The sequence below is a fragment of the Varanus komodoensis genome, unplaced genomic scaffold (genome assembly GCF_004798865.1).
Source record: "Varanus komodoensis strain SLA01 unplaced genomic scaffold, ASM479886v1 scaffold10, whole genome shotgun sequence".
NCBI lineage: Eukaryota > Metazoa > Chordata > Lepidosauria > Squamata > Varanidae > Varanus > Varanus komodoensis.
In genome coordinates this window covers 7,796,825-7,821,324 of record NW_025335269.1, presented here as the reverse complement: position 1 = coordinate 7,821,324, position 24,500 = coordinate 7,796,825, and the positions used below count along the sequence as shown (strand labels likewise).

Here is a 24,500-nt window from a genome sequence, read left to right as displayed (position 1 = left end):
AACTGAGTGTGTCCATGCAGTGTGCAACCCTGACTCCAGTTCCATTCTCAAAATAACAATGTCTCTCACCCACACACCATGCCTCTTTGGCTTGTGTGCAGCTTTGTACTCACTGCACTCTGAAGTTCAGCAGCCAAGAGAAATTGTACTAGTGTTAAACTTTAGAGGTGCAGTTAATGTATTCAGAGAGCTCTGGAGCACAGTGTTATAGTGCTGGAAGGAGTCTCAATTGCTAGCCTTTCCTGCAATTCCTCAGGGACCTCCCAGCTTTGAGGATTCAGTTGGAGATTTTTTGGCATTATGACCATTTATGCATGGGTTAATGGTTTGCTTTGCTTTCCCCCTTGGTGTAAACAGACTAGAAAAACTGCATCATAAATGTATAAGGTATTTGACAGTTGATTGAAGTTTGATCTGCATGGAAGATTATTCACATTTTGATTATGGTTTTTGTAGACCAGGTTGGAGCAGAGGGAATCAATACGTTTTAAGAAGATTAGTGCAAAGTACCTGGGCATCCATTTCAAAATGGTTTTATCACCTTACAAAGAAGTGCAGCAGAGGCGGTTGCTGCTGTCAAGAATGAAGCTATTTGTGCAGGAGAGTGTCACAAAGGCTGAAGGAGAACTGGTGGTGTTTGTATTTTTGACTGACAGTAGTGGGAACTGGTCATGCCCTGTTTACTGCTCGGCAGGGAACAGACACTTGTCTTCTTCCTTGATGTACATCAGTTATACAGAACCAAAATGCAGTTTGCTTAGAATTGCAACCGTTATTTCTGTTCAAACGCTGGAAAGCTCTCTTTCTCTCTCTGTGTGTGCAACCCGTTTGCCAGCAGGAGCAGATTTTTAAATCTGCCCGGGGTGTAGAAATGACTCTGATTTTAGATTCTGGATCTGCGTTATCGTGCTTCTAGTTAAGTCTTAGAATGCAGGAAGGAGCCATTTCCATTCTTAGGGCACTGCTTAGAATTAAGGCACATTTAAGCCATTTTAAAAAACACCCCCCCCCCATTACATTCAGAATTCAGCAGAGACTTCCTTTTGCAGATCAAATTAAAATATGGAGGCATGGGTGGGGGAGACAGGACGCGCAGATGAGAGGAACATTTCAGGAAGCTCAGTCCTGATGTCAATCGTCCTCCTTAGCCTTCCCTCGAACTAACCGCAAGGATCAACTTGGATGGCGGTTTTGTTTTAAATAGTTCTACCGGAAGATTCGGTCTCTTCGGCACTGTCCTCTTCTCCCCGCACCCAGCCACTCTCCTCCTGCTCTCTCCTTTGCTGCTGTCGAACCGCATGCAGTCTTGGGTCCCCCATTCCGATCAGGCTGCAGGGAGGCGTGGTACAAAGTTAAAAACCAAAATAAAGTCAGTTCCTCTCGAAGGATGGGGAGGGGGTTGCTGTAAGACCGGGGGAGCACAAGTGCCTGGATGTGCGTGAGAGGGGTGGAAGAAGATGCAGGGAGAGCAAACTCTAACGCGGTCCTGTTGCCACACCGGGCTCTCTCGCTCCCTCCCCCACGCCCCGCAGTCCGTCCGCTCCGATGGGGAGACGTGTCTGGCTTCTCCAGCAAAAGCAGTGCGCAGGCGCAGGCCATCTACCCCCACCCTCCCCAGCGAAAATGCTCTTGGACGTAGGAAGGGGATCACCCTCTCTCTCCCAGTCTCCTAATTTCCCCTCTGCTTCTCTCCCCTGGCTTCTTATCTTTGCCTTCCTTGGAATCCTCCCTGTTCCGCCTGGCCTACCCCACCGCCCTTTCTTTTTTTTTCGGAGGGGTGTCCGGGCAATTAAAGTGCTACCGGTGGGAGGGCTGAAATGTTTTGCTTTTTCCCATTCCCTAGGAAACCGCGTGTGAGTCTCTTTGCCGCCCACCGCAGCCCCCAAGCCCCGAAATGTCCTTGTCTGAAGCTAGACCAGCCTGTTGAGCGGCTCTTTGCGTTGTCTCTGTCCTTTGTCTCCCTCGCCCCCTCCTTTTATTTACTTGCTTGCTTATTTATTTATTTTCTCTCTGCGACGAGAGAAACCTTTGGGAGGCATTAGGAGATTACCATCCCTGGAGGATTTTTAACCCAGAGGGAAGGGTGCGTTGTGCGTGCGCGAGGGGCAGAGTCTCCGTCTGAGCCGTACGGGCAGCGGCCAGCAAGCCAGAGCAGGAGAGGCAAGAGAGGCGCAGGGCACGAAGCCGGGAAACAACACAGAAACAAGAATTCTCGAGCCGCACGAGAGTGACTTTGCGCTCCCCTCCGCGCCTCCGGCCGCTTGAGAGTGCCTCGTCTGAGGGTCTGTCAGGAGACTTCGTCTTCTCCGTCGTCGTCGTCTCCCTGCTCCTCTCCTCCTCCTCTCAGAAGACTTCTCTGCCGCTGTTGCTCTTGCGTGTGGCGGCGGCGGCTTCGCTCGCGAGTTGGCTCAGGTTACTGCTGCTCTCTTTTGCGCTGGCTTTTGCAGTCGGGAGAGCTGCATTGCTGCTGCTCCCGCCGCCGGCGTTTTCCCGCGTTTGCTCGCCGCTGCCCCTGGCTTCTCTCATGAGCAGAGGGAGAGGCGCAGCAGCGACCGAGGCAGCGGAGGCGCTCTCCTTCTCCGGGGTTTATGAATGGCCCTGACATGGAGGAAATACCATTTCAGAAAGTCAAGAAGAGCAAGAAGGCGAGGAGGAAGAAGTGCTGCCGCTACTGCTGCTGCTCCTCCTCTCCCGGGCCGCCGCCGCAGCCGCCACCACCTCCGCCGGCCGCCGGCAGTAGCGGCGGCGCCTCCGGAGCGGCGGCGGCGGGAGCCGGCGGCGGCGGCGGAGGAGGAGGGGGCCCCCCTCCGCTGCCGCTGCTGGACGCCGTCGCCTGCGAGGACCAGTTCGACTGCAAGGAGCTGGAGTCGCTCTTCCAGAACTACAACCTGAAGCTGGAGCAGACGTCGACGCTGAAAGCGCTGGCCGTGCTCATCGTGCTGACGGCCAGCCTGGCGCTGGTGGAGCTGCTGTCGGGGCCCAGCCTGACCATCTCCAAGGGCTCCCACCCGGTGCACTGCATCATCTTCCTCTCCCTCTTCATCGTCACCAACGTCAAGTACCTGCAGGTGACCCAGCTGCAGCAGATCGTCAAGCTCACCTTGCTGTTCAGCTTCACCTTCGCCTTCCTCTGCTGCCCTTTCTCCCTGGGCACCTACGGCATGGAGCCCCCCAGCGCCCCCGAGCAGGGCATGTGGCAGCTTATGCTGGTCACCTTCGTCTCCTACGCCCTCCTGCCCGTCCGCACCCTCCTGGCCATCGTCTTCGGCTTGGTGGTGGCCATCTCCCATCTCATCGTGGCCGCCGCCTCGGTCAGTGCCCGGAGGCAGCCCTTGTGGAGGACGGTGAGTGCCCCCGGAAGCCCCTCCGGCTGGCCCGGAGTGTCCCTGAGAGGGAGGAGGGAGACCAGACCGGACCACCATGTCCGAAATGTTGGCTTGCCTGGGACTGCTTAAATAGGAGGGGCGAGGCGGTGGATCTGCTTTCTGAAATCCTTTTTAAAATTATTGAAATCAGCGCAGGCAGCCGCACGATTCTTGAAATAACAAGTTTGTGGATTTCTTGTTCTTGTCTCCAGCTTCAGGGGCCTCCCCAGAATGTTCTCATAGTGCTGTTCAGGCTCCCTGTAGTCCTACAGCCATGCAAGTTGTAACCTTTTCTTATTTAAAATAAAGTTCTTTTAATGGAACCTCCTAGGAGCCTATAAGAACCTGGCAGTTGTAAGATTCAGAACATCACAGGAGTTGGCAGCTGTGCAACTTAGGTCAGTATTTGGCATATGTAGTGAAGTGGTGGGTGCTCTCTGGGACTTTGGATTCACGTGAAAAGAGTTTGTTTAGACAATAATGTTTAGGGCAAACTCAGGTAGGATGCCTACTATTGAGTGCACATGTTAGCAGAGGATGGGCAGTATGTATGAAATAATTGCTTTGGGAGCATAGAAAATGTGCATTTACTCGCTGTTTCCTGGGAATATGGCACTGTGTAAGATCTGGTACACTGAAGAGAGTGTGAGAAGAGGATGAGTGCATGTCTTGAATTATGTGCCTGCTTTGGGGGAAAGCATATTTTAAATACATCTGATTATGGTTGACCCAGTGCTAAGTGGTTGATAGGATGCTTGAAAATTCCTGTCTGTAATGAATGTGAAATGCTCACACTGAACAGTGTGCAGAGAGAATATACTTATCAACTCCAGCTATATAACTGAGTTAGCCTCATAGTTAAGGTTGACCATGAAGTCTTGTCAGTGCACAAAAGCCCCTTTTTCTATTAAACAATCTGTACATATTAGTAGGGCAACACCATTGCTTTCTCAGATCAAGGTCAGAGGATGTATTTCAATCATGCCGAAAATCCTTGAAGTTTAGGGAACATCTTTACCCCCATTTATTTATTTAACTGAATGGCTATTTTTTAAAGCCTTTTCACCTTTTTTCTCTGACTGCAGTGGGAAACCCTCCACCAAGTGTTCATGGGATTCCTAACCAATCTTCCCAGTAGCAGCTGTTTCTTCTGGTCACTGCCTCCACACAGTGTTTACCATTCCAGTGAATTTCCTAACAGGCTTTTCCCACAGAATTAATCTTGTGGATAGCTTCTCTGCAGCATCTTTAGGAATGTGCTGCAAATCCCCACCACCACACACACTGTAGCTATTTATAGCCCTGCAGGGGTTCCTCAGGTGTCTACAGCTTTATAGACCTGTAATGGGAATAAGAGAAGAGAATAGGGAAGGTTTGCATATTTGAGACTACAGGGCCAACATGAAAATAGGGTGATCTTTTAGATTCTGCTTCGTTTGGAATTTGAATTAATTGCAAATAAGAAGAGGCATTGATGTGTTATCTATTGTATAGAGGAATTTTATTTTTTTTAAAAAGAATAGCTATTTGGTTTGGGATAATATATTTTTGAACTGATAATACAGTGGGAAACAAAGCAGTGACTTCCTTCTTATTGTGCTTTCTGAGATTGTTTTCACTGGCTAAATAAGACTGTCATGATACACAAACATAAACACCCTCTACCACACAGCCATGAATGCCGCCCAAGGGCATATAGGCATGAAGTCATGCCTGCTAGTTTGTGTGTTGGCATCTCTCTGGATTTCTGAATGCAGGGTCCCCTAGCACACATGTGTGCACATATCAGATATGCAGGGAGACATTTGTAGCCAGACAGAGGTGGGTTTACAGGGACATACAGGATTACTCTTGGCTCACTGCTGCTGAGCTGGTGGACGAAATAAATTGTGCGTTTTAAGGGGAGAGCCAGAGCGAGCAAAAGAGAGATAAGCTCAGCTTTATGATTTGCCCAGATAATCTGGTAGTCTATTTTTAAGTGCATGATTTAGAGATTCAACAAGAAAGGGAGAATATGTGAGTAGCTGAAATTTGAAGAATAGTAAATGTCCTTTTATGTGAAAGTGCCAATTTCCATGTCAGGTTCTCACACTAAATGCCCACTTTTCAGTGAGGTTATATATTGTAAGATTTACATATTTAAGGAATCCTAAAATGAGAATGAGAATCTACATTCTTGATGTGGTATGGACCCGTTGCTTTTTACAACAGCTGCTGTCTTTTAATAAATCCATAAAGAAGGATATTTTCCTTATTTCTGTTTATATTGCTTAAAATAAATTGTATCATTTGACAACTCTATCACTCAAGTGCTTGGCTTCTCTTCTGCTTTTTCAGAAGGTAAATGCAACCCCCTTACATTATAATTCTAAGCATGCCTACCTAGACATAAATCCCACTAAGTTCAATGGATCTGAGTGCCTGGTATCCAGTGCAATCCTACATGGGATCAGGGATGTGGGAGGAGTGAAGTTGCAGATCTTCTTGCTCATCCAAAGTCTTGCTGACTTGCAGCAGCCCATGGAAGAAGCTGTGGAGTGGCAGATTTGTCTGGCTTTACACTCCCAATGAAAGCAATGCAAAGCAACAGAGCAGCTTGGCCCCAGCAGATCTGAAGTGAAGTGAGTTATAACTGGCTGGTGATGGGTGGATTTGCCCATCCCTACATGGAAATGCATTTCAGAGACATATGCTTGCTACCATCAGCAGTAGCTTTTTTGTCTGTGGAGCTCTTTGCAGATGTGATTGAATCACTGAGGTAGATGGTGGTCCCCCTACCCACTGACACATTTTGCCAGTAGAGCTCCTCTCCAACAACAGGAAGGTGCTTCCACACTATCCTAATCTCCCCAGGCTAGCAAATCCACCCACCAGCAGCCAGTTATATTTGACTTCACTAAGATTTAATAAGTCTAATTGTGTGTAGGTCTGAAGCCCAAGGCTTCTGTCCCCACCAGCCTATTTCGAAGTAAATCCTATTTAATTTTGAATATTTTGCAGTGGGGTTCATAGCAGAGGTTAGGGTTTCGTGTATCTAAGTTCTTAATTTTAGAGGAGATCTGGTATTGTTTACTGTTCCTTTGATAATATTGGGCAGAAAAAGCTTGGCATAAACCACTTGAAAAACAGCCAGCTATGTAACTTGAGGTGTAGATTACACACACACAATTCATATCTGAGCTGATGAAAAGTGAGGTGAGGCAGATTCTGATAGTCATAAAAGTCAGGTGGATTTCTGAACTCCATGTGTTATGACAGTCTTGCCATTCTGTGCTCATATATTTGTTTTGTTCCTACATGGAGGACTGAAGGCATGCATACTAGCTGAATAACTTTGAGATAGCCTTTTCGGCCAAAAACACATGAGTTAAAATAATCCATTAGACTTAATGCTAAACATTTGAATAATATAGGAACAGCAGTATCTATTATAACACTTTCATTCTCTGGAGTTTTTAGTGAAAATTATTAAACAAAATAGAATATCATTTTGAACAATCCTTTTAAGAATACTGAACAGTTAATTTTGTTTCTAGGTATATAAGCAAGCAGACAATGGAATTATCCAAAGGGAATCTTGAATGCATGTGTTGATTATCTTAATTAGCATACAAGATAGGGCAGAGACATCGACATATAATTCTTGCAGCAGAACAAAGTTGGAGGAGTTGTAAATATGCTACTGCTCCCTCCAGGATTTGGGAGGCTGTCAAACACAACATCCTCTTTGAGTTCTTTTAATCCAGAAGACATGGAGACAACTAACTGAGACCTCTGCCCTTCTTTGGAACTTTGTGAAATGTGAGAATGGTCTTGGAGCCCCAGTAAGTCCCTAACATTGCAAGTTTCTAATGATGATTTACTTTGTCATGCGGAACCTGCATGCAGAAGTGGGAGACATCTGAACCAATCAGTTTCAGAGACACATGTGCTAATTATGTCCTTTTGGGAAACAGTGGTGGAGTTAAATGTGGCTATAAAGCACACTCAAGTATATATAAAATTTTGTAGAGGATTGGCAGGGATGTGGGTAAATAGTAGGGAATGTAGAAAATGGTGGGAAATAAGGAGTTATACCAGGGTCAGAGGGCCTCCTGCGTTTTGCAAGAACAGGACAGAAGTGAGACTGATTTCTGTGAAGTGTGTGCTTTGTATTAACACAGTTCTGGAATTCCTGGAAGAGTTTCTGTTCTTAAAGTTCTGCACCTCTTGAAGCTCAAGGTTCTAGAACAGTAGCTTGCCATAAAATTGTGTCACGAGGGAAGCATACTCAAGTTGTCAGGTTGTCATCTTGTAATGGACAAAAGCATCTTGCTTTTGATAGGATATTTGTATGGCAGTATTCAATTGTTCTTATATTTGAGTACATATACTCAAATACTTTCCTTTTGCCTGTGGCATTTTGTTTTGTTAAAAATGTTAAAGATTGTATTGTCTGGCAAAAAAGGAATTAAATCATGATCACCTATTAAAAAGTGACCAAGTTTGGTATTTTTTAGAGGTTGCTGAAATTAAAGAAGATCTTATAGCTTTATGGATAATGAGCCCTCAACAATAGAAGAATCATCTATAATATTTTGCTTTGTCTGATTAGGGAAACTATGTTAAGGCACAACTAAATGGCAGGTTTAGATTATGATTCTGTTGTCATTGGGAAAATATCTATGAAATCAAGTTCCTTTGATGTAACTGACGAGAATTTAAATATAATGTTGCAACCACATCTGTTGTTTTAAACAGAGACTCTTCCAAGTTAGGGGGTGCTGTGGTGGGGGGAGATAAGAAAATTACCACTGTATCACATTTACCAGTATTAATTCTAAGGCATTTCTTTTGCTTTTATATATACTTCATGCTGAGAGAAAAAAATATTAATAACCTACACTTCTTTGCAGGAAAGCTTTCAAAGGTAAAAGGAAGGGCAGTCAAAGAACATGGCACATTCTAGTGTTCCAAGTTGAGGATGGCTGCTCTAGCTATATTTATTTATATCCATATGGATAGCTAGCTCGACAGACAAATAGAATGGGGGAATATGCAGACACAAGGCTGCTGCATGCATGTGGGAGCAATGGGCAAGAATGGGGTGGCTGACCTGCATACCAATGAAATGAAAGAGTGTTTAACTGCTCTTGCATTTTCCAACTTTATTTTCATTCTCACCACCTCCCACGTCCACCTTTTTCAAGACCCTTTTCAAAATACAGACTGAGCTGTGTGATCCATCAGTGATTACTTGGTGTTGAGTAGCATCTTAATGTTCTAGAGCATGATGTGCCATTAGTGACTTCTATGGCTTGATTTCATTAGCAACTAGAGACAGTACGGTGGCTTTGGAAAGAGAAATAGCAAAGCTGAGGCATGTCTATCATGTTCCTGATATGTCTTAGAGAAAAGCACTGTAAGTTTTAGCATTTCTCAGCATCAGAGAAATTAGTTCGTTGTTTTAAGTTAGCGGATAAAATAACTTCCTTTCAGAAAAAAAGCACAGAGTGGATGGGAGTTTGTGCATCATGTAGTTAGGACTGGCTGTTAAACTGTCAGGTAATTCTCAGCATTAATTTAGAACAAAGAGAGGGTTGTGCTGATTATGAAAATGTAAGTAAGTTAGGTTACTGTTATGATGTCATTATAAAGCAACAAAATAGAATTCTACAATATTGAGACTGAATATTGTGTATAATTAAAATGTTAATATTCAAATATGAATTATATTCAAGGCATTGAACAGTTGTTTGTGGTTTGTATTCTAGACCACTTCAGATAGTCCAAATAGAAACTTATATAAAAGTTAATTGAAGAAATAAAACACATAGCAGATATAAAAGACAAAAGTCATTTTAAAAACATGGTTATGATTTAGAGAAGGAGAGGCCAGCTCCTAATTGCTTCTATGTGCTTATATCCAGACTCCTGGAGAGCCAGATTAAGGAGCCCTTACTTTGCTTTTGAGAACGTGATACAGCTCGAAAGAAATGCTGTCACCTACACAAAAGGTGTATTTGGCAATATATTTTGCAAGGAGTCATATAACAAACAAATTTATAATATTTCCCTGATTGGTAAATATTCCAAGCCTCCCACATGGAAAAGAAAAGGTAATACAAAAAATCCTGATTCACTTGGAATCACAAACACTTTGGGTGTAATCTAGTGGAGTGCTTATATCCACTGATTCTCTTGCACTTTGCTGATTCTGTTGCACAAATAGCGATTAAACACTTTCCCCAGGAAGCCCTGAAACTAGCTGAAATGCTCATTTTTTGAAAGGGACAGGTCTGTGAAAGTCTCTTATATGATTCCCAACATCATTTTTGGTTGCCCCAGAAGTGCTAAATTTTCCTTTTATGAGTAGTAGGACCAGTTGTGGACAGAAATTTGGTGGGGCAAAATGCAGTTGGTGGAGGCATAAGTGTTCTATTTGGCCCATAGATTGCCCATATTTAGAAAAGAGTGTGCGTACGTGCACGCGTGCTTAGTCCCTTTCATTATTCAATGAGCCATGGGAAAAGGGAAACTGCTGAAAGTGGTTGTTGAGTTTTAATCTCATGAAGAAGGAATACATTGGAAAACTTTAAAATGAAGGCACTACTGCATTGATTCTAAGCCCCTTCAGACAAACAAAAATGCAAATAGAGTTGCATTGTTTCACATTTTGGAAGGGAAGGAGTAGAACTGTTTTGCTTTTCTAGTTCAGTTGCAGTAGACCTGAAAACATGATATAGCATGGTTCAGGGTGACAATGCTTGTGAGACTGGAAAGGGATGTGAGTATCTGCAAGGGAACTTGCCTGTAATTCCTAGTGATAGTTATGTCCTCTTGTATTTGTGGCTATTAAGGGCAACTACTCCCGAACACTGGGTTGTATTTAGATGTAGACATACTTACAGTAGATAATTAACATAGGTCTAATGATTTCAGTTGATCTGCTGAAAATATAAGTAAATCTGGATCCAACCTATTATCACTGTGTTTGATTAGCTTCTGCAATTTATAAGATGTTTGTTTTTACACTGTATTGGCTAGCTACATCCTGATGACTCAGTTGTGATAATAACTTACTGTTGTTAGTTTTTGCTTCATTTACTGATATATATATATATCGTTGTTATATATATATATTTTCAAATGTTTCTTAGATAACAATTTCATAAATATATTTCATATGTCCAGAAATATGATTACCTTCAGGGTTTTTCCCCTTTGGTATTTTATATGTAGCTGAATGCCAAGATAGCAGTCTGTTTTGGCTGTACAATTATCCTTGAATTTATACCAAAAGAAGAATCCAGAAGAGAGAAAAGAGAGAGAATTGTGCTTTTAATTAAAAATGGCAAAATACATAAGGTATGTTCAAAATATCCTGGCCAAAGTGGGCCTCTTTTAAGGAAGAACTTCTAAAACAACTAGTTTTATTGCTTCAGTATTCATCAGATGAAAATAGCAGGGCAGAAAGCAAAGAGAGCAAGATAGTAATTGGCATGTCCTGCTGAAGAATTCTGGTAATCATAGATTCAAAATATGCCCATTTTTGTCACCGGGATGCATTTTATATCCATATATACTGTATGCTATTTTATTGGTACGTACATTTGAAATCTTCCCTAATTTCAGTGTATGATACTGTATTCCTTTTATTTGCAGTTCAAGATTGTGTTAGCTTTTAACTACATAGCTCTCTTACAACTTTCTTCCATGCTTTTACTTTAGTCTTGGGTTCTGTTTGGTTTTCTGAACTTCAGATTTCTACCTTTTTGTCTTGTTTGCAAAGATTTCTTTGGTTGCCCATTTACCCTGGAATGTTCTGCTGAGAACCGGTTCCTTCCAGCCTTCAAGAAATCCATCAAAAGGCAATTATTTCCTTCAGCATATTCAGTACTTGGTTTTACTGTCAGCTTCTTTAGCTCTTTTGTTTCCTTTTCTCCTTTTAATATTGTGCTGGCTTATATATCAGAATTTGAAATACCTTGTTTTTAAAATATTGTTATACAGTAGATCATTATTATTGAGATTTAACACACACTACATTTCTTACATTGTTGTTATTACACTGCATTTATATTCCACCTTTTTTCCTCTTGTGAGGAACTTAATGCAGCCTACGTAGCTCCACTTATTCTCACAAGAACAAATAGTTAGGCCATGGGTCCTTAAACTATGGCCTGTGGGCCAGATCTGGCCCGCCATGCCCATTTATTCAGCCCTCCTTTTGATTATGCGAGCCCGGGTGCAGTTGGTCCCATGCCCATCGCCTGATCATGCCTGTGCCCGCCGCCTCGCCGTGCCCACGCCTGCCACTGCTGCCACCTCGCCATCCTTCGCCCGCCTCTGCCGTCTTTTCAGCTGGCCCCTGCGTGAGAGTGAGTGACTGGCCCTAAGTCCTCCAGTGAGCTTCATGGCTTAGTGGGCTAGGATCTAGATCTCTCAGGTTGCTTGTCCAATACTCTAAGCACCACACCATATTGGCTCTCTAGATTTAGGTGTGTGCATATATAGAGTTATATTACGTACTATTATATTGGAAAATAATTCATGCAATACAGTTTACTTTCCAGAAAAATTATTTCAAAATTCTCTATATAGAAATGCTGATCAGATCTAATTGCAAAATCTAAAAAGCTTTATGTTTTTGTAACCCAGACTTATCCGACTCTTAAAGGCAGGGGTATGCTAATCACATATTACGCACACTTTATGTTTGTTAAACCCTCCTGGCAGGACAAAATTTTGACCCTTTTACTTTTAGTCTAATAAAGGGGTCTGCTATCGTATCATCATTTCCATTTAGAAGCTTACATTTAGCTGCTTGAAGGAATTGTAACCATTCCCTGGAAGCTTGCCTTACCTGTTTTAGAATATGCAATAGTGTGGCATTTTAAAATGCATTGTTTAGTGTGTGCATAATATCCCTTGATTCAGAAAACAGATCAGATTTAATCAATCTAATCATTTATGCAGCTGTCTTTTGTTGTTGTTGCTACAGGAGAAACTGCCTGAGTCCAGGGTACAATTCCATCCTAGAAAAGGTGGGGAAGGGCCCTACACATCCAGACACATCTGAACTGATTAGCAGGAGTGCTCCATTAACCAGTAGCTTAGCTTCTGTATTGGCTGACCATCTCTTTTTAGTGTATTCCTTCCATCAGTGAACCATATGACAGATCCCACCCTGCTATTCTGCCTGATGGGAAGCATCCCAGCAGACATGATTTCTGCTTTTCTTCTCTCCTCCTTCACTCCCCTCCACCCAAACTGACAGCTCTTTGCTGTTGTGGGGGAAGAAAAGCAATGCAGTTCATACTAGAAACAATATTTACCTATGGCAAAGGAGATGATTGGGGGAGAAAAGAGACAATTACAAAAACTTTGCTTTGAAGCATGATTGCCCCCTTCTCTTGCTATTTGTAGGGGCTTCTTTGTTCTGACACCCATAATGGGGGTTGCTCATGAGTATTAATGTGTTGAGTGCCAAGGAGAAATACCTATATATATTTTCATGAGAAATATATTAGCAGTGTTTTCAAAATCTTGTGTGGTATGTTATGATAGGGTGCTAAATTGTGCCTTTTGTTGTGCCATGTTGTAGCAATATAGGCAGGGTGGTTGTTGATGGAGGGCTGAAACCAGTGGGAAGAATTTTCTTTGCATCAGGTCTGAGATTGCTGTAAAGCAGGTGTGGGGAACATGGAACCCTCCAGATTTTGCTAGATCGCAACTTCTTTTAGCTCTGGCTAGCATAGCCAGTTGTGAGGGGTGATGAGAGTTGCAGTACAATATCTGTAGGACCACATGTTCTCCATCCCTAGTGAAAAGTTACATTATTGAAGGGGGGGGGGGCAGGATCACGAAGGAGTGTAGTGTAAGTGTGTTCCTCCCATCTGTGTAAGTGTGTTCCTCCCATCTCACAGCCCTGTAGCATTTGAGATATTTTGCCAGAATGTCTCTTCTGTCAGACGAGTTTCACCAGCTCATCTGTCATGGTGGTGCTGTGTATCATCTTCTGCCACTGCAGCAGGTCTTCTGCCACATCGTAGAGTTCCTCAGTCAGCTGAGCTGCAGTACAGGATTGTACTCTAAGGCTGCGATCCTTTACTCATTTACCTGGGAGTTAACTCCCATTGAACTCAAAGGGGCTTGCTTCTGAGTAGACATGTATGTCATTACGGTATTAATATGCTATGGTTCTGATGTTACAACAAGGGAGATGTCAGATTTTGATTTGCCCTGCCGTTGCTACCTATTATATTTTCAGTTGGTTCAGTGAGTATTATGTTTGGTTTTACTGCATTTTTATTTAAAGTTTTTCATGGTTTTTAATTGTATTATAGATTGCAAATTTGTATTTTTGTACTTGACATTCATTGTTGGATTAAAGCATGTTTTAAAAATTCTTTAAATAAATAAATGATTAATATTTTTCTCATTCATCTAGATTAGCAAAAACAAAACAAACAAACAGAACCTAACTTAAGCTAACAAAAATAAGACATCACTCTGGCCATAAGATGTTCTATTGCTCTGGACATAATTTAAGGACTTCACAGATGTCTATTTCTAACAGAGCTGAAGCTGGATGAATGATGGTAGGACATCTGGTACTACCTGGATCTTAGTGGAAATGACATAATGTGTTGCCAGCATGATTATTGCATGCCCTATGCTGTGAGAGGCTTTTCAGCTGCTTTCTTCAGCTGTGTGCCCTGATTTTACAGATCATTCAGATGTGGATTGAAAAGTAAAACCAAGTAGATAGTAAATATTTTATGCTTTAGTCTTCAGGATTTCCTCTGTACCTAGGGAATGTATTTTAGAGAGCACCTTCTTGTATACTTCTCTGAACTCTTAGAGGAGGCCATGCTCTGCTTTCTATTTCTTACTTGAGATAAGGGGTATTTCTCCACAGGGCATTTAATAATGTGCTTGTCATTCCATGCTCATAGTCGTTTACAGATTCTTTAAATAGCGTCATCACCTTACAGTTTCACTTCACTTCTAACCAATAATTTTGGCTCTATTTCTTTGAGCAGGGAAAAGGTTAGAATTTAATTATGAAAGCAAAACAAGGCATGATCACTTCATGTATTTTTGCATTATTCTGCTACACCACAGTGCCACATAGTGGAAAGTAGAAAGTAAAACGTTCTTGTATGCTACTATGATCTTGATTTTGCAATGAACTGAAAGTAGTGGATAATAGCCAATTAATGGCGTTATGTAGAAAAGCTCAGGATCATTTTGCACATGGAGGACTGGTGGCACCCAAGTTTTGGGAAGATAATGTGAATAAATATTTCTTAATATCTTTTCAATTGTCAACTGAAGACATTTCCATTGGCAAACAAAGACATTCTTGTTAAATCCTCCAGTTTGGTTCTGTCTATGTAAATGTTTTTTATATTTATTGCTTTTATGGTTGCTGTTATTTGGGTTTTGGACTTTGAATTTGGACTTTTATTCTATGATTGCTTGTTGGCTTCTTCTTCATCATCACCATCTTTTTCTCATCCTACAGCAAGTCTACACATGTACAAAGTTGTCGTGAGGCTGTACCTCACGTCCCCAATTAACTCACACAGCAGCTGGCAATAAAACTAAAGACTTTTATTCCTTTTTGCTACAAGATTTATGACACAACAGATAAGCTATGGCGAGGAGCTCCTTGCAGTTCAGTTGCTCCCTCCTTTCTGAACTCTATAGGAAAGGTCACATGGATTTCTATCTTCTCTCACATCTTTCTGTGCATGGGTGGGACAAAGTTCTCTCTTGTCGTTTCAATTGGTCTAAGTGATGCAACTTCCTGAGCTGGGCATCTCCTAAATCACCTGCCACGTCTTCCTGTTCTCCAGGACTCTGCCCAGCAGCTTCAGAGTCAGGAGGCGAGGGAGCAACTTGCTCAAAAACATCAGAGTCAAGAGGAAGGGAAGAGGCACTCTGCTCAAAAAACTCAGAGCCAGGATGTGGGGAAGCTACTCACTCAGAAGCCTCGGAGTTGGGCGGCAGGGGGGCCATTTGAGCTGTGGGCACCAAGTATAAATCCCCCTGCTCCAATGCCCTATTCTCACCGTGAGCTTCTGGCCCTCTCTCGCGTGTCAACGCCTCTGCTGAGCCATTAGGCACGACAGAAGTATAGAAATAGTAGTCTGTAACATGGAAGATATTCTTTTGTTGCCACTGTGTTTCGCCACATGTCTTGCACTGCAATTTTCCAAACACCTACCAATGGCTGCTTGGTGACTTGAACTTTAAAGCTAGTTTTGGGAATTGTAGACATATAGAACTTTAGAGGTTGAAGACAGATTAAGCATGTTAAATGCATACCTCAAGATCCATTAAATAAATACATTCCATACCATACTCTTGGTTTCTAGTGCAGCATATACAATTCCCCAAAAGCAAGGCATCCAGTTTCTGTAATAGGCCTATGGTGATTAATTAATTGTTTGCATGAAGACGGTTGTAATGATTTTATAGCAAATAGTCACTCTCTTTCTTTACTGAATTAATTCAGTTTGAATTAATTTACATTCTGTAATAGCAAAGACATTTTTCAGGCTTCTGTAATTTCACTTATGAAGCTCTCTAAAAAAGACTAAAGTAATTATCCCACCCACACAAAATTAGGAAATAAAGGTAATATTAATAAACACATTAAAAACTATGTTTCAAACATATATAAAATCAAGACAATTGACACAGCAGAGAAGAATATTGTGCTTGAGCAGCACTTAGATTTCCCACAGCTCTCTTTTCCAGTTAAAGCAGAAACTAGATCCTGTATTTATAATATGTTTCATGAACATTAAAGAGATTAGATTACTTTGCCATTAGACTTTTTGCTTAGGTAAGCCCAATACTTTGAGGTGTAGGGAAAAAACATAAATTGCATTATCTCCTTGATTTATATTGTTATTTTTTATTTGTTGTAAGCCAGCTGGAATGTTAATTAAGGTGGGGTATGCTTTTATAAATAAATAATTAGGAAAGGTTTTCTCCCACTAATAGGAAACCTTTCCAATCATACTAATCCAGTTTGTACAATCACAGTGGTGAATTGTGGGTTACAGTGCATGATTTGCAGGCATGCGCTGCTTCCATTTTCTGGAAACAACTTCCAGTTGAAATCTGTGAGTGTGACATTGAAATTCAAACTGTTGGATTGTCTAGGGGCTGAATGATCTAGCAGTTGAGCCATAGTTTGTTATTGGGTTATCTGTTGGGTTGTTCAGCCCCTAAAGAACCCAGATTGCATGGCACATCCACATCTTTTTGAAACCTTTAGCAGTTAGGCTGTTCTTTGCTTCGCATTGGCCTTGATCCTGAAATTTCACCAAATACTTCCTACATGTTTTCAAGTATTTATCTGGAGCTGCAGGGTCTAGAAAGTTGTTCAGTTGATGATACTGTGGCTTGTCTTTTTTGTCACTTATGCTTTTTATTTAGTTACCTGAACATCATTGATATGTAGCTATTAGCCTGACTGCTGATTTCCAATATTCTGTCATACTCTAGAATGACCTGGAAATAGAAACTAGGATGGGGCTATGGAGATGCAGGAACCACAATATGCAGTTAGGAGCTGGCTTTAGAAAGGCTCACAAGCTTTGGAATATAACCTGATTAAACTCCAAATGGCCTTGAAATGGGATCTCTGGAAGCATCTCCTTCCATACAAACATTCCTGAGGACTCTATTTTATTTTTGGCCCTTTCTCTGTATATTCCTGATGTCTAAGATTGTGCATGTGGGTCTGAGAGCAGTCATATGTTTCCATCATCAGCCAGCATATATCCACTACTTAAGCAAAATAAAAAGACTAAAATCAAAATAATTTGGGGGCAAATAAAATCCTGTTATATATCAATTGTCAAAATAAGATTGCAGCACTGAGCTGATAAGGTAACGGCAGTTCCACATTCTGTAAAACAGCAATATTACTTTAAATGAACAGTACCATCCAACTGAGCTTTTCCAGGTGGTTAGAGCAGGGGTGGGGAACCTCAGCCCCTGGGACTATAACCAGCCCTCCAGGTTTCCTCACATGGCCACGCACCTTTTCCCAACCATTGGTCATGTAATAATTTCATTTTCCAGCTCCCTCTCCCACCCACTTTAAAAGATTGAGATGCTTCTCCTGACACCTAGTTACTAGCCATAAGAATTTATGTCAGAGTATGCTGGGAGAGTGTATTTCTGGCCCCACCCCGTTTGCATTTGGCCCTATAGTTCTTCATCGTGGCCTCTGTGCATCATACATCATGGGTGCTGCACTTGTGTGCTGCCTATAGCCAGGGAGATTGAAACACCTTCAACAATTTTTGGCGGGAACTCTGCACCCCTCCCCCATAGTATAAGAAGGGTGGAGTGCCCGCCATTTCCCCAGTCTTTTTGCAGCCACCATTAGCTGTGCCTCGAGCCTTTCGCCTGCTTCTTATAGCTAAGTCTTACTATTCTTCTCTACACTTTAAAACTTTTAAACCTTCAAACCTTTAAACCTTCAAAACTTTAAACCTTCAGACTTTACCTCTCTCCTTACTGTTTTCCCAAGTTATTACCCCTCCCCCTATCTGCCCTTCCTTACCCCTTCTCCCTTTTGATTCCTCTTACTGTTTTCCCATCTCTTCGATAGTGCGGCAAGCAGCTTTTCGCAAGTGCTCTCACTGTGGAGCCAAAATGTCTCCCGCTCACCCCCATTACTTGTGCCTTCTTTGCCTGGGAGAAGGGCACAGAATGGATAAATGCGGTCATTGCCAATCTTTTACTAGACAGGCTTGCAAGAACCGTGAAAACTGTCTGTGTAAGATGCTTTGGGAGCAGAGCCTGTTCTCCATGAAGGAGGTGGAAGCTGGTGCAGTGAGTTCATCTAAATCTGCGCCTCCTTGTGCTTCTGGAAGAGACATGAAGCCTACTGATGGAAAGAGGTCCTCTCATTCTCCTCACCATAAGCAGAAGGAGAAGAGGAAGCATGTCGGGTCTAGCGAGTCCTTGGTTCCAAAGAGACCAAAAACAGACAAGACTGACAAGCCGGAGCACAGACACAAAAAATCATCTAAAGGGCCGTGAACACTGTCGGAGTTGTCAACTCCTGTGACTTTGGTCACCAGTCTGACTCCAGTAACTACTGAACCTACAATCCAGTCGGTAATGCAGGTGACCCCAGCAGGGTCTGCACCGAGGGTCATCATCTCAGCACTGTTTACTCTGGAGCGTCCAGAGCCGGTGGCTAGAGGATCCATTTCAGACGGCGAGATCCCAGAGTCTCCACTGTGGGTGCACACCAACCAACCGAGCGTCCAGTATCCAAAAGGAGGTCTCACGGCTCCTCTGTGTCCGTCTTCCTTTCCGCAACAGAGGGCCTCGATTCAACCTTCTAATTACTGGGTCCCTTTGCCATATGGGGAATTCGATCTAGCTCATCCCTACCCATGGGATTATTATGCTCCACATGGGTACTACCCGAGACCGGCAACACATCCTTGCCATCTCATATCTCACTTGGTTTCGAGAAATGGACCATCTACATCTGTGGCTACCCTTTCCAGGCCTCCACCTTCTCCAGCCGAGTCCTCCTTACAACTTGGACTCCAAGTCTGACAGTTCTCATCAGGAGTCAACATCGCTGGATCTGATAATCTCAACCCAAGGCCCTGGCTCCCCTGGGGGTTCCCAGGCTAACTTCACCTAACTCCTCTCCAAGATGATGAGATCATTAGAAATAGAGATCCAACATCACATTGACTCGAACCAGGGCAATATCTATGATATTGTACACAAGGAGGACTCTTCCTCCATCACCTTGCCCTTCATCACTATGCTGAGGCAGGTGGTAATGGACATGTGGCAACTTCCCAACCAGCTGCATCCAACATCTAGGAGACTCGAATCCATGTACAAGGTTCGGGACCAGGACATCCCGTTCCTTCTTAAACATCTCAAGCCAAATTCCGTAGTCATCAAATCCTCCCAGGGCCGGCAGAACAAGGAACATTCCACCCCGTTGGACAAAGAAGGCAGGAAGATGGACATGATATCCTGCTGTATTTATGCTGCTATGGGACTCGATCTCCATATCTCCAATTATGAGGCTACCATGGTGAGATACCAATACTTTCTTATGCAGAAGATCGAGTCCCTCACTGCTTTTCTTCCAGACCATCACAGGGAGTTAGCCCGCATGTTCATCTGCGAGGCTATGCAGCTTTCCATACAGCAACTTAATATGGCTAGGCATCATGTCAATTGCGACTCTAGAGCTCTTGTCAGAACCGTCACTCTTAGTTGCCATGTGTGGCTATGCTCCGGGAACCTACCAGAGGAGACAAAGCGGTGGGTCAAAAACATGCCTTTCAACAGTTCTGGACTTTTCCATGTGAAGACGGACGACAAGCTTGAAAACATCCAAAAGGCTCGTGTCAGTGCTCATCAGATGGAGACCCCATCACAGAACGGATGGAGACTCCGTAAGTGGCCATGGCCCCACTCTCAATATTGTTACCAGCCTTACCAGCACTCATACGCGGGATGCCAACAGCCCCATCAAAGACAACAGAGGAACCTGAGGCAGAATACGCTACGATTGGCCATCGCCCAGATGCAGATAAACAACAGCGTTGACGGGGTGCGCAAACCTCTCCTCGGTCCTCCCACCTCCCCTCCCCTCCCCTCTCCCTTTTGGGGATTGGCTTCAAAGCCAACTCTCCATTTGGGAGTCTGTTATATCTGACAGGTGGGTCCATTCCATCATAAGAGTACGGATATAAAATCAGGTTTGAAACTGTGCCGCCTTTTTGCCCGATCTGATACATGACTACCTCTTCGGTGCTTTTAGATGAAGCTTCCCAGCTGCTTCTTAAGGGAGTGATTTGAAAACTACACCGCTCCGACCACTTGCACGATTTCTACGCTAGGTACTTTACGGTACCGAAAAAGGATGTTGGTCTGCGCCCCATTTTGGATTTACGACTGTCAATAAATTCATCAGAACTAAGAAATTTAGGATGACCATACTCCAAAATATTCTTCCGTTGCTTAAGAAAGAGGATTGGTTCACATCCCTGGATTTGAAGGACGCTTATTTCCACATAAGCATCCATCCCGCTCACAGATGCCTCCTCTGATTTATGGTCGGTTCCAACATTTTTGAATACAGTGTACTCCCTTTTGGGCTTCCCACTGCTCCAAGGGTCTTCATTAAATGTATGGCTCCTGTATGTGCTCATCTTTGGCTCCAGGGCATCCACATCTACCTGTACCTCGAAGACTGGCTTATCGTCTCCTCTTCCAGGGGGCAGCTTTTAGCCTCCATCAATACCATTTGCTCCCTCCTCGACCAGCTTGGATTTTGCATTCACTTTGAATTCCCTTCTCAGGTCATCAATTTCATCAGGACTTATCTTGATTTGCTACACACTTGGGCTTTTCTGGCACAAGATCGACTGGACAGACTGCTTGCTTCTATCCATTGGATCAGTACCCAGCGACTTGTTTCAGTGCTGTCAGTACAGAAGTTGCTTGGTCAGATGGCTCTACTGTTTCGGTAGTTCCAAATGCCAGGTTATGGATGAGACCTTTACAACTCTGGTTCAACTGTGTCTTCAACCCACAATGAGATCCACCACACCGTCTACTGCAACCGCCTCCATCAGTTCTTCACATCCTGTCTTGGTGGACAAAGAATGCAAACCTTTCTCCTGGAGTTCCATTCCAGCCTCTGCAGCCAACCCTAACTCCCAGTATCGATGCTTCTCTGACTGGTTGGGGTGTCCACTGCACCAGCTTGCAGACCCAGGGCACCTGGCGGATCGGGCTTCGGTGAGGGTGAATTGAACCTAGTCCTGAATGGAGTTGCACTCCCTCTTAGGGACAAGGTTCGCAGCTTGGGAGTGCTCCTCGACCCAGAGCTTTCACTGGAAGCTCAGGTGACAGCGGTGGCGAGGAGCACTTTCTTTCAGCTTCGGCTGATCCATCAGCTGCGCCCCTACCTGGAGTACGACTGCCTGGCGGCTGTGACACATGCGTTGGTGACTTCCCGCCTTGACTTCTGTAACGCGCTCTACGTGGGGCTGCCCTTGAAGACAGTCTGGATACTTCAATTGGTTCAAAATAGAGCTGCCAGGCTCTATTGTTGAAGCCGTTTCAATCTTCCCTGGCTATAGGCACTGCACAGGCACAGCACCCATGATGTGTAAATGACAGTTACAGGTAAGCAACCTGCCTAATTCAGCCCGCAGTCTAAAAATTCTTCATCCCTATGTTAAAGAATTGTTATATTGTGACCAAATGGAGAATACTTTGTAGTCAAAATTGCTTACCTTTGCTCTGACTTGGATGCCACCATCAGTTCAGAGCCAGTCCTGAATGGGCACTGAGGCTCAGTATAGTTAATCTTTTATGGATATTTTTTAGTTTGTGAAACTTGAGGCTGCTTTATGTGTCTGGATCCTTGCCCATCCTTGCTGCTAAATCATCCATGACAGAAATAGGGGTCAGGTTTCAGAAGTAATAACTACTAGACTAAAGAAGAGTGTGATTCTAATAATAATTCTTAAGAAGGTTGGTGTGAATTATCCTCTGAAAAGGTCAGATCACTTGAGCTGTCCCTTGGTTGCATAGCCAGAAGTGTGGCTTCTAGATCAAGAGAGGTATTACTATCACTCTACACAACTCTGGTGCGCCTGCAACTGGAGTATTGTGCTCAGTTTTGGACCCCTCATTACAAAAAGGATATAGCCAGGTTAGAGTCAGTGCAGTGTTGGGCCACAAGGTTGGTGGCTGGTTTGCAGGGGATGCCATGTGAAGCGAGACTGAGGGAAATGGGTCTCTTCAGCCTGGAGAAGAGGAGACTCAGAGGGGATACGTTGGCAACATACAGGTACGTGAGGGGATGTCACATGGAGATGGGTAGAGACCTGTTCTCCCCTGCAGAGGAAGGCAGGACGCGCTCCAACGGAGCAAAGCTCAGGGAACCGAGGTTCAATTTAGATGCCACGAAGCACTTACTGACGGTTAGGACCCCAAGGGTATGGAATGGGCTTCCATGAGAGGTCATTGAGGCCCCATCAGTGAGGGTGTTCAAAGGTAGACTGGACATACACATGGTGGGCATGTCGTGAGTGGAGCCGGCTGGAGCCGGGGGTCAGACAAGATGGCCCGGGCGACCCCTTCTGACTTTCTGTGTTTCTGAATGATATTCCCTTCACTTGAAGTTGCTGCCTGGGAACTATTGTTCTACTCTTTGACCTTTGACTTCATTTGTTTCTGTTTGGTCCCTGTTGTCTCTCATGTTTTTTTTACATCTACACACAACTGTAGAATCTGGGTGAGAGATCATCTAGAGTTTTGGGAACTGGATGTCCACACTATGTAGAAGACACTTTCACGAAAACCTGGGGATGCAGTCAAAATTCTGAACTAGTGTTTGTAGGCAGTTTTGAATTAGATGAAGGTGAAAATGGTCAAGCTTATTCCATGTGAGGCAGAGGTGATGTTAACTGAGAGATCTAATGATACAATTTGTACTGGAAGTGTATAAATTGTACTGGATCCCCTCTAAAGTAATGGCTTACACCTTGTAGATATTTCCAGATTCAGTGCAGTTCCTTCATATTAGAGAGGTGGTGGTGGCCAGGTGATCCTACAAACTTCATCTGAAATACCTGCTGTGCCTTTACCTGGAAAAATGAGACATGTCGGCATTCATGACTTAGTTACCTTAAGGTTAGATGTTGCAATGTGCTGTTTATTGGAATTGCTCATAAAGGCACAGTTCAGAAACTTTGTTTCATCAGCATATAATAGTTTAACAATTCCACAGGTTTGTACAGAGGATTTCATTTGTACTGAGCATTGGTTCTAGGTGATGGCTTTGACTGGTAGTGGTTACAGTGCTGGACTGGGGATGCAGGAAATCTGGGTTCTAGTTCTCAGTTGGCTGTGAAACTCACCTAACCTACCGTATTTTTCTGTGTATAAGATGCTACTTTTTCTTAAAAACATTTACCTAAAAATGGAGGTGCGTCTTATATATGGGGGGCCAAGAGGAGAACCGCAGGTGCGCTGGGGGTGGGGGGAGACTGGTGTGATCGTGCAGAGGGGTGGCAAGGCAGCACACGCGGGCAGGGGGTGGCGAAGCGGTGCGGGGGGGCGAAGAGGCAGGGGTGGCAAGGCGCCACAGGAGGGGCAGCGTGCATGTGCGGCATCAGTTTGCTCGCTGGAGATTGGTAGGAAAAGTGGGGGGGGGCATCCTATATGTGGAGGCATCTTGTAGACAGAAAAATACGATACCTCACAGGATTGTTATTATGAGGATGAAGTAGAGCTATGTAACCTGCCTTGGGTTCTTTGCAAGAGGAAAAAAGAGGCTATAAATATAATGATATTGGTAATAATAACATTCAGAATGGCCTGGGACTTGTTGGGTATCACTGAAACAACTTCCTTTCATACAGATTCTCTTGAGAACTCCATTCCACTTCATAGCCTCTGTATGATCTTTTTTCCATTTTGAAAACTTCATTTTGTTTGAATGGGCTTCATCGTTCAGTTTCATTTTGGGGTGCTTTTCTTGGGTAATAGTGGGAATCTCATGTGAATACTTCTTTTTCTGAAATAATTTTGCTCATAGTCAATCCATAGTTACTTGCCATTTTTCTGAGTAGATGAAGCAAAATGACTTGACTTTGCTATAAAACAAGCTGAGAATTTTGGTTATAAATAGATCCTTGGGGTTTAGACAAGAAGACCAATATTTATACAAAGCTGCTGGGCAGCCAGAGTGGTGGAGCTGACAAGTACGAAGGCTGCTAATGCCCAATCAACTATAATGAGAAGAGACAGGTTCTTCATACACCTGTTCTAGAAACATTATCAAACATGTTTCACTGAAATGCATTGCTGTGCACCAGAAAAAGATAGAAGAGAGAACGTTATTTGCCTATACAAGAGGATTGTGATGACTTTTTTAAATCACTGAATAAAGCTAAAAAATGTAGAACTGGCTGTTGACAGTCTCATGAGATGGAAGATGGTGGGAGAACAGTTATTGTCATGCAATCGCTGTGGTTAATGACAATTGGACCACAAGCAAGACTTTAATAGACAAAATTATGAGAATTTGTTACTTGTTAAACTGTTTTGTGA

At 43.4% G+C, this 24,500-nt stretch overlaps 1 protein-coding gene across 8 annotated transcripts in view; it reads left to right on the top strand.

The window, feature by feature from the left end:
• The first annotated feature begins 1,598 nt into the window (after positions 1 to 1,598).
• ADCY1 (adenylate cyclase 1) overlaps positions 1,599 to 24,500 on the top strand; it is a 280,351-nt gene continuing 257,449 nt past the window's right edge. For 6 of the 8 annotated variants that reach the window (XR_006416966.1, XR_006416967.1, XR_006416968.1 and 3 more), the window contains exon 1: positions 3,039 to 3,344. Coding sequence is in view for 4 of the 8 variants with exons in the window: in XM_044453740.1 (XP_044309675.1) it covers positions 3,162 to 3,344 (183 nt within the window). In the remaining 4 variants the exon portion in view is untranslated. Of the gene's footprint in view, positions 3,345 to 24,500 lie in introns of all 8 variants that reach the window. The other 2 variants (XR_006416963.1, XM_044453723.1) reach the window with 1 other exon arrangement.